This window comes from Nerophis ophidion, linkage group LG19, assembly GCF_033978795.1.
Source record: "Nerophis ophidion isolate RoL-2023_Sa linkage group LG19, RoL_Noph_v1.0, whole genome shotgun sequence".
In the NCBI taxonomy this organism is placed as follows: Eukaryota; Metazoa; Chordata; class Actinopteri; order Syngnathiformes; family Syngnathidae; genus Nerophis; species Nerophis ophidion.
Genome location: NC_084629.1, coordinates 31,195,965 through 31,210,966, shown reverse-complemented (window position 1 = coordinate 31,210,966; position 15,002 = coordinate 31,195,965). Strand labels below are relative to the sequence as shown.

At 36.4% G+C, this 15,002-nt stretch overlaps 1 protein-coding gene across 1 annotated transcript in view; it reads right to left on the bottom strand.

The window, feature by feature from the left end:
* The window catches only part of slain1a (SLAIN motif family, member 1a), a 32,999-nt gene that overhangs the window by 16,504 nt on the left and 1,493 nt on the right, over positions 1–15,002 (bottom strand). Inside the window, exons 2-3 of the mRNA XM_061879810.1 lie at positions 2,360–2,499; positions 1,894–2,010 (exon numbers count right to left, since the gene is read on the bottom strand). Of these exons, the coding sequence (XP_061735794.1) occupies positions 1,894–2,010; positions 2,360–2,499 (257 nt within the window). The remainder of the gene's footprint in view (positions 1–1,893; positions 2,011–2,359; positions 2,500–15,002) is intronic.

Sequence of the window (15,002 nt, the reverse complement as noted above, 5' to 3'; positions counted from 1 at the left end):
AAATAACTAAATGGGTGATGAGTTTTTCCACCATAGGGGACCAAAAAAATGTTGTCAAATAAACACACGCCAAAAGCAAACATAAGCCTTGGTCAGCTGAGCAGGTTTAAAAACAGCATTTCTTTGTTGCTGCACTACCCAGATGCCAACTGCACATCCAACAACTGATACTGAATGAAACAAAACACTAACTAAACACCTATCCAGTTTGTCTTTAAAAAATGCATATTTACGTTATTTTCTAACTATTTTTCTTTGTTTTGTTCAAGCTGCTGCACCTTCTGCAAGGCCACCTGGGCACCCGGTAACTAATATGAAATTAAACTAATCCAAATTTAGAGAACCTATTAACATTTATTTTCCTTTGAACATAGCTGAAGTTAGCAGGTCTACAAACAGTTATTCTTTGTTTTTCTCAAGCTGACGCATCTTCTCTGATTTCCCATAGGAATCCACTAACTTATCCCAACCAAACTACTGACAAATGTATTTAAACTAACCTAATACAATTACACAAAGTTTACCTAGGACATAGCTAAAGTTAGTTTAGCAAGTTTAAAATAAAAAAAAGTTATTTGTTTTTATCAAGCTGCTGCACCTTCTTTGATGTCCCCTAGGAATCCAGTAACTGATACTTAATTACTGCCAATTTCAACTAAACTACTAAAACTACCCTAATTATGCCTTTACATAGCTAATGTAAGCTCAGCAAGTGAAAAAAAACATCTATTTTTTTTTGTTTTTCTCAAGCTGCTGCACCTTCTCTGTTGTCCCCTAGAAATCCAGTGACTTCTACTGAACTAAACTACTGACAAATTAAACTAGTCTACTAAAATTACACAAATTATGCCTTCAACATAACTAAAGTTATCTTAGCTAGTTAAAATAAAAACTATTTTCTTAGTTTTTCTCAAGCTGCTGCACCTTTTCTGGTGTCCCCTAGGAACCCAGTAACTGACACTAAACCACCTTCAAATTCAACTAAACTCATTTACTAACATTAAACCTATTATGCTGTTAACGTAGCTTAAGTTAGCTTAGCAAATTCAAAACTCTATTTTTTTGTTTCATTTTTCTCAAACTGCTGCACCATTTTTGGTGTGTTATAGTGTCATACTAAACTAAACTACTGACAAATTCAATTCAGTAAACTACAAAAACTACACCAACTTTGACTTTTCCATAGCTAAAGTTAGCTTAGCAAGTTAAAAAAAAAACTTTTTTTTGTTTGTTTTTCTCAAGCTGCTGCCCCTTCTCTGATGTCCCCTAGAAATCCAGTGACTTCTACTGAACTAAACTACTGATAAAGTCAACTAATCTACTAAAATGACACTAATTATGCCTTCAACATAACTAAAGTTATCGTATCAAGTTCAAAAATAAATTTTCTTTGTTTCTCTCAAGCTACTGCAACCTTCTCTGGTGTCCCCTCAAAACCTAGTAACTGATGCTAAACTAAAAACAAATTCAATTCAGCTAAACTACTAAAATTACACCAACGATGCCTTCAACATAACCAAACTTATGTTAGCAAGTTTAAAAAAAAAAAAAATTCTCAAGCTGCTGCACCTGGTGTACCCTATGAACCTAGTAATTGACACTAAACTACTGACAGATTCAACTAAACTAATCTACTAACCTTACACTAATTATGCCGTTAACATAGCTTAAGTTACGTAGTTTAGCAAGTTGAAAGATTTTTTTTCTTTATTTTTCTCAAGGTGCTGCACCTTTTTTGGTGTGCCATAGGAATCATACTAAACTAAACTACTAACAAATTCAACTAAACAACAAAAAGTAAGCTTAGCATGTTGAAAAATAATTGTTTTCGTTTTTCTCAAACTGCCGCACCCGCCCCAATGTCCCTGTGTGATGGCATGCACGTAGCGTTACCTGTGGACTCGCTTGGCGCTGTGGGTTTGGCGTAAGGCAGGATGGGGCAGCTGAAGGTGGACAGCCCGTCTATGCAGCTGTACAGACGGGCGGAAGACGCTCCTCGCCAACGCTTGGCTAAACAGGACAGAAAAAGAGCGGCTTGATTATATAGTAAGCCAGTCATCTGCCATTGATGTTCTACATGAAACAGATTATTGGACTGAACTAGAGATTTGTGTAGGATAAACTTGGATTGCACACGTACTGCAGGTTATCACAACTAAATCGCCCAAACTTCACATTTAGGTCGTTTTTTTTACCAGAAAGTGTACTAACTCACATTTGTGCACTCGGCATAAAGAGTACGTATGAAAATCATCTATTATGTCGATTCTTTTCCTTGCACGTGTCGAGCAACATGTGTCCCGGCTTAGCAGCGAGGGACAGATGTTGTCCACATGTTGTCGGACGTTAATCCGGTTACCTTGGTCCAATCTGTGGCACAGCGTCATCCTGGCCAGCTCCACTTCTGGTCCCGGGTGGTCCAGCACCCGCCTGCACCACTGGAGGGGGCTGAGGCCGCCGTCGCTGCCCTGCAGCTTGGTCCTGGGACTTGCGTAGAGCCTGAGAGACACCGGGACAGTCTTGTTGTTATTTGGTTGCCACAGCAACCAGAAAACACTTTATATCAGCGGTTCTCCAACTTTTTTTCACCAAGAACCACCCCAGAAAACTCCTGGCTCTCCAAGTACCACCACAATGACCTAAATTAAAATAGACTTAGGCTTCGACAAACTTTATTGATCCAAAAGGAAATTGTTCCACACAGTAGTTCAGTTTCAAAGGATGGAAAGAGTAAAGATGGGAAGGAATTATTTTAAGGCAGGTATTAAGTAGACCAAAAATGTACCATTGTAGCAATATAAAATACAACATATATGTAATATATACATGTTGTATACACAGTATATAATATATACTGATATATTATATTATATTTTTATATACTATACACAATATAAAATAATATATATAACAGCTGCAGCAAAAAAGAAAAAAAAAGGGGCAGCATAAAATAGAGAATAGTATAGTATAATATGGTAGCGCCCGCGACCCCGAAAGGGAATAAGCGGTAGAAAATGGATGGATGGATAATATGGTAGCGTTGTAGGCATAAGCATTCATCAAAAAGGGCAGAAGTTTTATTCAATGTAGCATTACACCCAGTTTGAACGGTAACACTGTGTTGGGAACATTTCTATAAGTCATCGAAGTGACGGTTCTGTTTGTGTCTTAATTGTTTATTTTGCCGTCGACTTCGTTTTACAGCGGTCGTAGTCGGATCATAACGACTTCCGTTGAAGGCCGATAAACCTTTAAATCACGTCTTTATAATATTTCATGAAGTGGTTCTTTGGCATACCACTGGATGGAGCGGGCGTACCACCAGTGCAGAGATCGGCAACCCAAAAAGTTGAAAGAGCCATATTGGAGCAAAAATACAACAAAAAAAATCTGCCTGGAGCCGCAAAAAATTTAAAGCCTTATATAAGTGTTATAATGAAGGCAACACATGATGTAAGTGTCTATATTAGCTATAATAGCCTACTATCAAAAATACTTTAAAAGCCTTATATAAGTGTTATAATGAAGGCATCACATGATTAAAGTGTCTATATTAGTTTAATTAGCCTACTATAAAAATTACTTTATAAGTGCTATAATGTAGGCCACACATGATGAAAGTGTCGATATTAACCATATTAGCCTACTATCAAAATTACTTTAAAAGCGTTATATAAGTGTTATAATGAAGGCAATGCATGATCAATCAATCAATCAATCAATGTTTACTTATATAGCCCTAAATCACCAGTCTTTCAAAGGGCTGCACAAACCACAACACAAACCACTACGACATCCTCGGTAGGCCCACATAAGGGCAAGGAAAACTCACACCCAGTGGGACGTCGGTGACAATGATGACTATGAGAACCTTGGAGAGGACGAAAGCAATGGAGGTCGAGCGGGTCTAACATGATACTGTGAAAGTTCAATCCATAATGGATCCAACACAGTCGCGAGAATCCAGTCCAAAGCGGATCCAACACAGCAGCGAGAGTCCCGTTCACAGCGGAGCCAGCAGGAAACCATCCCAAGCGGAGGCGGATCAGCAGCGCAAAGATGTCCCCAGCCGATACACAGGCAAGCAGTACATGGCCACCGGATCGGACCGGACCCCCTCCACAAGGGAGAGTGGGACATAGAAAAAGAAAAGAAACGGCAGATCAACTGGTCTAAGAAGGGAGTATATTTAAAGGCTAGAGTATACAAATGAGTTTTAAGGTGAGACTTAAATGCTTCTACTGAGGTGGCATCTCGAACTGTTACCGGGAGGGCATTCCAGAGTACTGGAGCCCGAACGGAAAACGCTCTATAGCCCGCAGACTTTGAACGCAGATTTCTTGCCGGGACGTATGGTACAATACAATCGGCAAGATAGGATGGAGCTAGACCGTGTAGTATTTTATACGTAAGTAGTAAAACCTTAAAGTCACATCTTAAGTGCACAGGAAGCCAGTGCAGGTGAGCCAGTACAGGCGTAATATGATCAAACTTTCTTGTTCTTGTCAAAAGTCTAGCAGCCACATTTTGTACCAACTGTAATCTTTTAATGCTAGACATGGGGGGACCCGAAAATAATACGTTACAGTAATCGAGGCGAGACGTAACAAACGCATGGATAATGATCTCAGCGTCTTTAGTGGACAGAATGGAGCGAATTTTTGCGATATTACGAAGATGAAATAATGCCGTTTTAGTAACGCTTTTAATGTGTGACTCAAAGGAGAGAGTTGGGTCGAAGATAATATCCAGATTATTTACCGAGTCGCCTTGTTTAATTTTTTGGTTGTCAAATGTTAAAGTTGTATTATTAAATAGAGGTCGGTGTCTAGCAGGACCGATAATCAGCATTTCCATTTTTTTGGCGATAAGTTGCAAAAAGTTAGCGGACATCCATTGTTTACTTTCGTTAAGACACGCCTCCAGCTGACTACAATCCGGCGTGTTGGCCAGCTTTAGGGGCATGTAGAGTTGGGTGTCATCAGCATAACAGTGAAAGCTAACACCGTATTTGCGTATGATGTCACCTAGCGGCAGCATGTAGATGCTGAAGAGTGCAGGGCCAAGGACCGAACCCTGGGGAACTCCACACGTTACTTTAACATAGTCCGAGGTCACATTGTTATGGGAGACGCACTGCATCCTATCAGTAAGATAAGAGTCAAACCAAGACAGGGCTAAGTCTGACATACCAATTCGTGTTTTGATACGTTCTAATAAAATATTATGATCGACGGTATCGAAAGCAGCGCTATGATCGAGGAGCAGCAACATAGATGACGCATCAGAATCCATCGTTAGCAATAGATCATTGGTCATTTTTGCGAGGGTTGTCTCCGTACCGTGATTTGCCCTGAAACCGGATTGAAAGGTTTCACATAGATTGTTAGACGCTAAGTGTTCATTTAACTGCTCCGCAACAATTTTTTCTGAAAGTGTCTATATTAGCTCTTTTAGCCTAATATCAAAATGACTTTAAAAGCCTTACAGAAGTGTTATAAAGAAGGCAACACATGATGTAAGTGTCTATATTAGCTATAATAGCCTACTATGAAAATTATTTTAAAAACATTATATTAGTGTTATAATGAAGGCAATGCATGATAAATGTGTCTATATCAGGCTACTATGAAAATTACTTGAAAAGTCTTATATACGTATTATAATTAAGGCAACACATGATTTAAGTGGCAATATTAGCTATAATAGCCTACTATGAAAATGACTTTAAAAGTCTTATATAAGTGTTATAATGAAGGCAACGCGTGACTAAAGTGTCTATATTAGCTATATTACGCTACTATCAAAATGACTTTAAAAGTCTTACATAAGTGTTATAATGAAGTCAACTCATGATTAAAGTGTCTATAATAGCTATTATGGCCTACTATGAAAATGACTTTAAAAGCCTTATATAAGTGTTATAATGAGGCAAACTATGATATACATGTAAGTGTCTATATTAGCTATATTAGGCTACTATAAAAATGACTTTAAAAGTCTTATATAAGTGTTATAATGAGGCAACACATGATGTAAGTGTCTATATTAGCTATATTAGGCTACTATAAAAATGACTTTAAAAGTCTTATATAAGTGTTATAATGAAGTCAACACATTACTAAAGTGTCTATATTAGCTATAATAGCCTACTATCAAAATGACTTTAAAAGCCTTATATAAGTGTTATAATGAAGGCAACGCATGATAAAAGTGTCAATATTAGCTATATTAGGCTACTATCAAAATGACTTTAAAAGCCTTTTATAAGGCAACACAAGATGAAAGTGTCTATACTAGCTATATTAAGCTACTATGAAAATGGCTTTAAAAACCTTATATAAGTGTTATAATGAAGGCAACACAAGTTGAAACTGTCTATACAAGCTATATTATGCTACTATGAAAATGACTATGTGTCGCAGGCTGATGCAAATATTCCTATGTAGAAATGTAGTATTTATTCTACACATTTTTACAACATTGGAAAACATGACTAAAACAGAGGCTTTTCAGAGGATGAGATAACTCCTGGAAATGACTGGCTTAGAATGGCCAAAGCTAATGATGTTTGTGTCCAAGTTGAAAAAAACGGAAACTAGAAATAAAATTAGCTAAAATATACCCAACATACGATTATGATACAACATGTACATACAGCTAGCCTAAATAGCATGTTAGCATCGATTAGCTCGCAGTCATGCACTGACCAAATATTGTCTGATTAGCACTCCAACAAGTCAATAACATCAACAAAGCTCACCTTTGTGGATTCACACACAGCATAAGACGTTTGATGGACAAAATGAGACAAAGAAGGAGTGGCATAAAACACGTATTTCTGTGGCAGCATCAAGGAAAGTTGTACATGCAAACAAACTAAGGTGCCTTCAAGGACTTCCGAAATCAGGACAAAATGGCGCGGGCCAAATATTCTCATCAGTGAATCGTGTTTCATGTAAACAGTGGGACTTTTAACAATTAGGAAGGTTTGTGTCATGTTTGTCCTCCTACAGAAAACATATTTAAACAAAATTTTTTTTTTTTTCCTGATCTTTTTCCAATTTCATACATTTTTGAAAAAGCTCCAGGGAGCCACTAGGGCGGCGCTACAGAGCCGCATGCACAGCTGTGCCATTAAAACAATGTGTTGTATTATATCTGTACAAGTAATTTTTTTAGTAACAAGTGTATTTACTCATTGAGTCAACTTCCAAAAGAAGCAGGTGTTATTAAGGGGCGGGGCATTTACCAGAATGGAGGTCTTCATTTGTACCTCCTCAAACACTATAATGGCAAGATGGCATTTTTATATTCATTTTCATGATATTACCATATTTGGTCGTATTGTAGCCAAAGGAGTTCTGATTTTCTTTTTGGGAGTAAGGTATTTATTCGAGAAATTAGGACTTTTTGCACAAGTTTTTATATTATTTTTTTAAATAAAAATACCAGTTGTCCTCTTATAGTGACAAAGGGATTTTCTAATTCAACTGTCAATAGTACCAGGCCCTTAGTAAGGGTAAGTTGTTTATTAGAGAAGAAGGCCTGTAGTTGTTCAAGTCTATTTTTTAAGAAAACCTTTCCCCATACAGTGTCGAAAGAGAGGCCCTCTTCTGTATTAAGTATACATAATTTTTGATAGTAGGGTCTTTTAGTCCTATAGTAGGAGAGCGTCATTAATATATTTAATTGCAAAAATTACAAGGCGTCTATTACAAGGAAGGCATTAATTTTTTATGATTTTTTTCTTTGGTACGAATAATATTTTTTATACAGAAGCTGGGGAGATTTTTTTTACTCTACTGGGCATCTACTAGAGGGAAGGCTTTTATTTGTTTAGATTTTAATGTTAATCCTCAATTTCTTGTTTATATAGTGAACTGCAAAGAGTGCCAACGTGTATTAAAGGTAAGGCGTTTATTGGGGGATGACTTTATTTGTACAAGAGCACACCATTTAAAACAAAATAAACAGATATCTTTGTATAATTTAGTGGGGGGCATTTTATTTTATTTTACTCAACTGAAGTCTAACAGTACGTTAGAGGTATGGCATTTGCAACCAGGTGTCTATTACTAGGGAAGGCATTTATTTGTGTAAATTTTTATAATAATCAGTTTGAGTAGTTAGGACATACATTTACCCTACTGAAGACAGTAGCCAGCGTCTTTTAGAGGTAAGGCGTTTAATTGTATACATTTTAATGTTAATACTCCATTTCATCATGTAATAGCTGGAGGTGTTTATATAAACAACTGTTGAGAGTATCAATATGCATTATTAGGGGTGACTTTATTTGTACAAGTGCACTGTATTTTTAGAAAATAGCCAATATCCTTGTATACTGTAGTGGCAGGGGGGCATTTTATTTGACTTAATTGCCACTATTCGGGGTAAAGTGTTATTGGAAGAGGAGGCCGTTAGTTGTACAAGCGCACCTTCAGAAAAAATTTGTATTTCCTCATATCATGCCAAAAGTGTTTATCTGCCCAACTGCAAAAAGTAGTTTGTGTTTGTTTGTGGAATGGCATTTGTTAGTGGGGAGGTCTTTATTTTTATGTTTTTTGTTTTTTTTAAATGACAGCATATTTTTTTCATCTAGAGGGAGGGTGTGGGAGTGTGGTGTTTATTTACTGACCTGCAAAAACTACCAGGTATTTAGTCAGCCACCGATTGTGCAAGTTCTCCCACTTAAAATGATGATAGAGATCTGGAATTTTCATCATAGGTACACTTCAACTGTGAGAGACAGAATGTGAGAAAAAATCCAGGAATTCACATTGTAGGAATTTTAAAGAATTTATTTGTAAATTATGGTGGAAAATAAGTATTTGGTCAACCATTCAAAGCTCTCACTGATGGAAGGAGGTTTTGGCTCAAAATCTCATGATACATGGCCCCTTTCATTCTTTCCATAACACAAATTAATCGTCCTGTCCCCTTAGCAGAAAAACAGCGCCAAAGCATGATGTTTCCACCCCTATGCTTTACAGTAGGTTTGGTGTTCTTGGGATGCAACTCATTATTCTTCTTCCTCCAAACACAACGAGTTGAGTTTATACCAAAAAGTTCTATTTTGGTTTCATCTGACCACATGACATTCTACCAATCCTCTGCTGTATCATCTATGAATCCATTTTGGTATAAACTCAACTCGTCGTGTTTGGAGGAAGAAGAATACTGAGTTGCATCCCAAGAACACCATACCTACCGTGAAGCATGGGGGTGGAAACATCATGCTTTGGGGCTGTTTTTCTGCTAAGGGGACAGGACGATTGATCCGTGTTAAGGAAAGAATGAATGGGGCCATGTATCGTGAGATTTTGAGCCAAAACCTCCTTCCATTAGTGAGAGCTTTGAATGGTTGACCAAATACTTATTTTCCACCATAATTTACAAATAAATTATTTTAAATTCTTACAATGTGAATTCCTGGATTTTTTTTTTCACATTCTGTCTCTTACAGTTGAAGTGTACCTATGATTAAAATTACAGACCTCTGTCATCATTTTAAGTGGGAGAACTTGCACAATCAGTGGCTGACTAAATACTTTTTTGCCCCACTGCATTTGTATGAATTTTCATAATAATAATCTCTTTAGGTAGTTAGGACCTTTATTTACCCTACTGTAGAGCGTTATTAGAGGGAAGGTGTTTAATTGTGTGGGGTTTTTTGTATGAATTTTCATAATAATAATCTCTTTAAGTAGTTAGGACATTTATTTACCCTACTGTAGAGCGTTATTAGAGGGAAGGTGTTTAATTGCGTGGGGTTTTTTTGTATGAATTTTCATAATAATAATCTCTTTAAGTAGTTAGGAGATTTATTTACCCTACTGTAGAGCGTTATTAGAGGGAAGGTGTTTAATTGTATGGGTTTTCATAACAATAATCAATTTTCATAATACTTATCTCTTTGAGTAGTTAGGACATTTATTTACCCTACTGTAGAGCGTTGTTAGAGGGAATGTGTTTAACTGTATGGGTTTTCATAACAATACTCAATTTTCTCATATAATTGCTGGAGGTGTTTGTATTGTCAACTGCAGAGAGTACTAGCATGAATTACGGATAAGGCATTTATTGGGGGGGATTTTATTTGTACTAATCATACCATATCTGTCATAGAGTGGTGTATGGGGTTGTCTATTTACTCAACTGCAGAGTACCAAGTGCCAATAAGAGCTGAGGCGTTTGTTAAGGTGAGGCGTTTATTAGCAAAGAGGCTATTATTCATCCAATGTGTTAATTTTCTCCACATAACTTGGTTGCACTTCAGCTTTACAGATGCCATACCGTATATAAAGAGGGAGTGTGTTGGGGTAAAGATGTCATTACAGTAGCAGTACACACCCGGCGTTTATTAGGGCGGAGGCCACTATTTGAGGAAATACCGCAGCTTAGTTGATACTCCACTCTGAGCTCCACATGAGACATCCCGGCTGGGGCTGACCCTTATTTAGCAAGTAGGTCACAGTCGGGCGTCTATTGGTGGTCTATCGGGTCTGTCTTCGGTCGATGGAAGGATGGCGGTGATGAAAAAAAAATAGAGCTCAATGTTGCAAGCTATCATGGTTGCATGCATTCATCCGTGCGCTCCACTTTCCGCATCATCACATCGTGACACAAACAAATACATCCCTCAGTATCATGCTCCTCACACTGGTGCATTATGGGAGGTGTCTATGCATGTACATTTCTTTTATATTTATAGGTATAACTTTTGGTGTTATTATAACATATTGCAGAGGTTTTATTTGCTAATTTGCACGCTGACCTACATTACATTACATTACATTAAAACACTCCCATGTAAATCATTAGATTTATTTTGCTCAATTTTGTTGAAATATTTAAATTAAAAATGTTTTAAGTTTAACTATTTCATATATAATTAAATATTAAATAACAGAATCGTAAGATTAACAGTGTAATGTAAATAATTGGCCTTTTTTGTTCAATTTAGTTGTAAAATGTGATAAAATATTTAATATGTGTGTATAATTGTCATGCCTGTAAATCAGGTTTATGTTTGGTCATGTTATGTTTAGTTTTGTGGACCTTCAGTTCTTGCTTTTACACTTCCTGGTTTGTTTTTGTTACCATGACAACTCATTGATTTTCACCTTGCCCTCCTAGTCACGCCCCGGTCCTCATCTCTCACACCTGTTTCTAATTACCACAGCCAGTATTTAAGTAATTTGTTTTCTGTTCCTCGGCCTGGGAACTTTCCTTACCTACCTACCTATGCTGCACTTCCTTCATGCCCTCGATCACCTGCCCCGCAGCTTGCTATTCATGCCCCTTGTTTTTGGTCACAGTAAGTGTTTTGTTTGAGTTGTTCATAGCCATGCCATCGTGCTGTTTTTGTTCATAGTTCATTGTTATTCATGCCATTGAGCAAGTGTTTTGGTTTAATGTTTATAGTTATAGCTTCGGTTCTAGTCTTTTGTTTCGCGGCCTTTGTTTTCTTGTTTTTGTATTATAGTGTTTAAACAAATTAAACATGTACCTTAATTCACGCCTGGCTCTTCCCAAATTCCCTCTGCGTCGGAGAAGCAAAAGAAATCCAAATCATAGTCCTGACAATAATATGCATCATAATAATAGAATTGTAAGTTAAAATAGTATTATGTGAATTATTACGCTACTTTTACTCAATTTAGCTGATTTTTTTTTTAATATTCAAGTGTGAACAACAATATTCAAAATATTAAAACTATATTCAAATATTCAATAGCAGAATGGTAAGATAAGCAGTGTAATCTCAATTACAAGGTTAATTTTGTTCAATTTAGTTGTAAAATGTGATAAAATATTTAATGTCCAGAGTCGGGACCCAGGATGGACCTCTCGTCCAGAGTCGGGACCCAGGATGGACCTCTCGTCCAGAGTCGGGACCCAGGATGGACCTCTCGTCCAGAGTCGGGACCCAGGATAGACCGCTCGCCTGTGTATCGGCTGGGGACATCTCTGCGCTGCTGATCCGCCTCCGCTTGGGATGGTTTCCTGTTGGCTCCACTATGGACGGGACTCTCGCTACTGTGTTGGATCCACTTTGGACTGGACTCTCATGGTTGTGTTAGATCCACTATGGTTTGAACTTTCATAGTATTTTCTATGAACTTTCATAGAACTTTCATAGAACTTTCACAGTATCATGTTAGACCCGCTTGACATCCATTGTTTCGGTCCCTTGGGGGGGTTACCCACATATGTGGTCCTCTCCAAGGTTTCTCATAGTCATCATTGACACCGACGTCCCACTGGGTGTGAGTTTTCCTTGCCCTTATGTGGGCTCTACGGAGGATGTAGTTGTGGTTTGTGTTGTGGTTTGTACAGCCCTTTGAGACACTAGTGATTTAGGGCTATATAAACAATCATTGATTGATTGATTGATAAAATGTGATAACATATTTATTTACTGTGTATAATATGCATCATAACAATAGAATGATAAGTTAAAATAGTATATTGTAAATTATTGGGCTATTTTAACTAAATTTAGCCATTTTTTTTAAATATTCAAGTGTGAATAATGATATTAAAAATAATAAACATATATTTAAATATTCAATAGCAGAATGGTAAGATAAACAGTGTAATTTCAATTGGAAGGTTATTTTTGTTAAATTTAGTTGTAAAATCCATTCATCCATCCATTTCCTACCGCTTATTCCCTTTGGAGTCGCAGGGGGCGCTGGTGCCTATGTCAGCTACAACCGGGCGGAAAGCCTGGACAAGTCGCCACCTCATCGCACTAGTTGTAAAATGTGATAATGTGATATTAAGTGTGTACAACATGCATCATAATAATAGAATGGTAAGTAAAAATAATATAATGTAAATTATTAGGCTATTTTTATTCATTACAGCTGAAAAATTGTTAAAATATTCAAGTTTGAATAACGATATTAAAAATAGTTTAAATATATAAAAATATTCAATAACAGCTGCGATGAGGTCGCGACTTGTCCAGGGTGTACCCCGCCTACCGCCCAACCCCCCAAAAGGCAATCCCAAAAGGGACAAGCGGTAGGAAATGGATGGATGGATGGATATTCAATAACAGAATAGTAAGATAAACAATGTAATGTAAATTATAAGGATATTTTTGTTCAATTTAGTTGTGAAATGTGTTAAAATATTTATTTGGTTTGTATAATATGCATCATAATAATAGAATGTTAAGTTAAAACAGTATAATGTGAATTATTAGGCTATTTTTCTCAAATTCAAAGGTTTTTTAATATTCTAATGTGAATGAAAATATACAATGGCAAATTAAAATAGTATAGCTGAGATAGGCGCCAGCGCCCCCCGCAACCCCGAAAGGGAATAAGCGGAAGAAAATGGACGGATGGATGGATGATAGGCCAATTGTTTTGCTTAATTTAGTTAAAATATATGAATAAAAATTAATTTTTTTCAATATATTTCATTATTGAATATGTGTGAAAGGTAATTGTAACACATTTTGCTCAATTTAGTTAAGAAATGAAAATATATTTCATAAATGTGCATATTTGCATAGTGAGATTGATAAATTAAAACAGCACTTTTTTGGCTTAATTTAGTAAACAATTTGCTATATGTGCATATTTGCTTAGTTGTAATAGAATGATAAGTCAAAACAGTAGTATGTAAATTATTAGGCTCTTTTTGCTTAATTTTGTAAAACAAACTGATAAACTATCTAATGAGTGCATATTTGTTAATGATACTGTACTACAATGTACGTTAAAACAGCATGATGTAAATTATTGGGCTGTTTTGCTCAATTTAATTAAAAATCTGTTGCAATAATTAATAAGTGTGCATATTTACTGCTCTAAATGGTAAGTTAAAACAGCATCCTGTAAATGAATGGGCTGTTTTAGCTCAATTTAGTGAAAAAATGGGACAAAATATTTGATAAAGGTGCTTATTTTCATAAGTGAAAAGAGCGGAATGTAAATTATTATGCTGTTTTTGCTCAATTAATTAAAAAAAAGTTTGAACATTTGATAAAATAAATAGTATACAAGTGTGCATAACAACAATTCAATGTTACATTAAAAAAGTACATTTTTAGAGTTAGTTTGCTCAATTTAGTGAAAATAAACAAAACACTTTATAAGTGTGCATATTTGCATAATAATAATATAATGGTAGAGTAGTTTCTACTGTTGAAACTACTCTACCATTATATTATTATTAATTTACATGATGCTGTTTTAACCCCAAAGGGGAATAAATGGTAGAGAATGGATGGATGGATGGATCATTGATTAGACATTTTGGTAATATTTATTGAGTCATATTTTTAATTACAACTTTTTTTTGACTATGGTAAACACCTACATTGGGGCAAAAAAGTATTTAGTCAGCCACCGATTGTGCAAGTTCTCCCACTTAAAATAATGACAGAGGTCTGTAATTTTCATCATAGGTACACTTCAATTGTGAGAGACAGAATGTGAAAAAAAAATCCAGGAATTCACATTGTAGGAATTTTTAAGACTTTATTTGTAAATTATGGTGGGAAATAAGTATTTGGTCAACCATTCAAAGCTCTCACTGATGGAAGGAGGTTTTGGCTCAAAATCTCACAATACATGGCCCCATTCATTCTTTCCTTAACACGGATCAATCGTCCTGTCCCCTTAGCAGAAAATCAGCCCCAAAGCATGATGTTTCCACCCCCATTCTTTACAGTAGGTGTGGTGTTCTTGGGATGCAACTCAGTAATCTTCTTCCTCCAAACACGACGAGTTGAGTTTATACCAAAAAGTTCTATTTTGGTTTCATCTGACCACATGACATTCTACCAATCCTCTGCTGTATCATCCATGTATCTATTTTGGTATAAACTTAACTCGTCGTGTTTGGAGGAAGAAGAATACTGAGTTGCATCCCAAGAACACCATAAGTACTGTGAAGCATGGGGGTGGAAACATCATGCTTTGGGGCTGTTTTTCTGCTAAGGGGACAGGACGACTGATCCGTGTTAAGGAAAG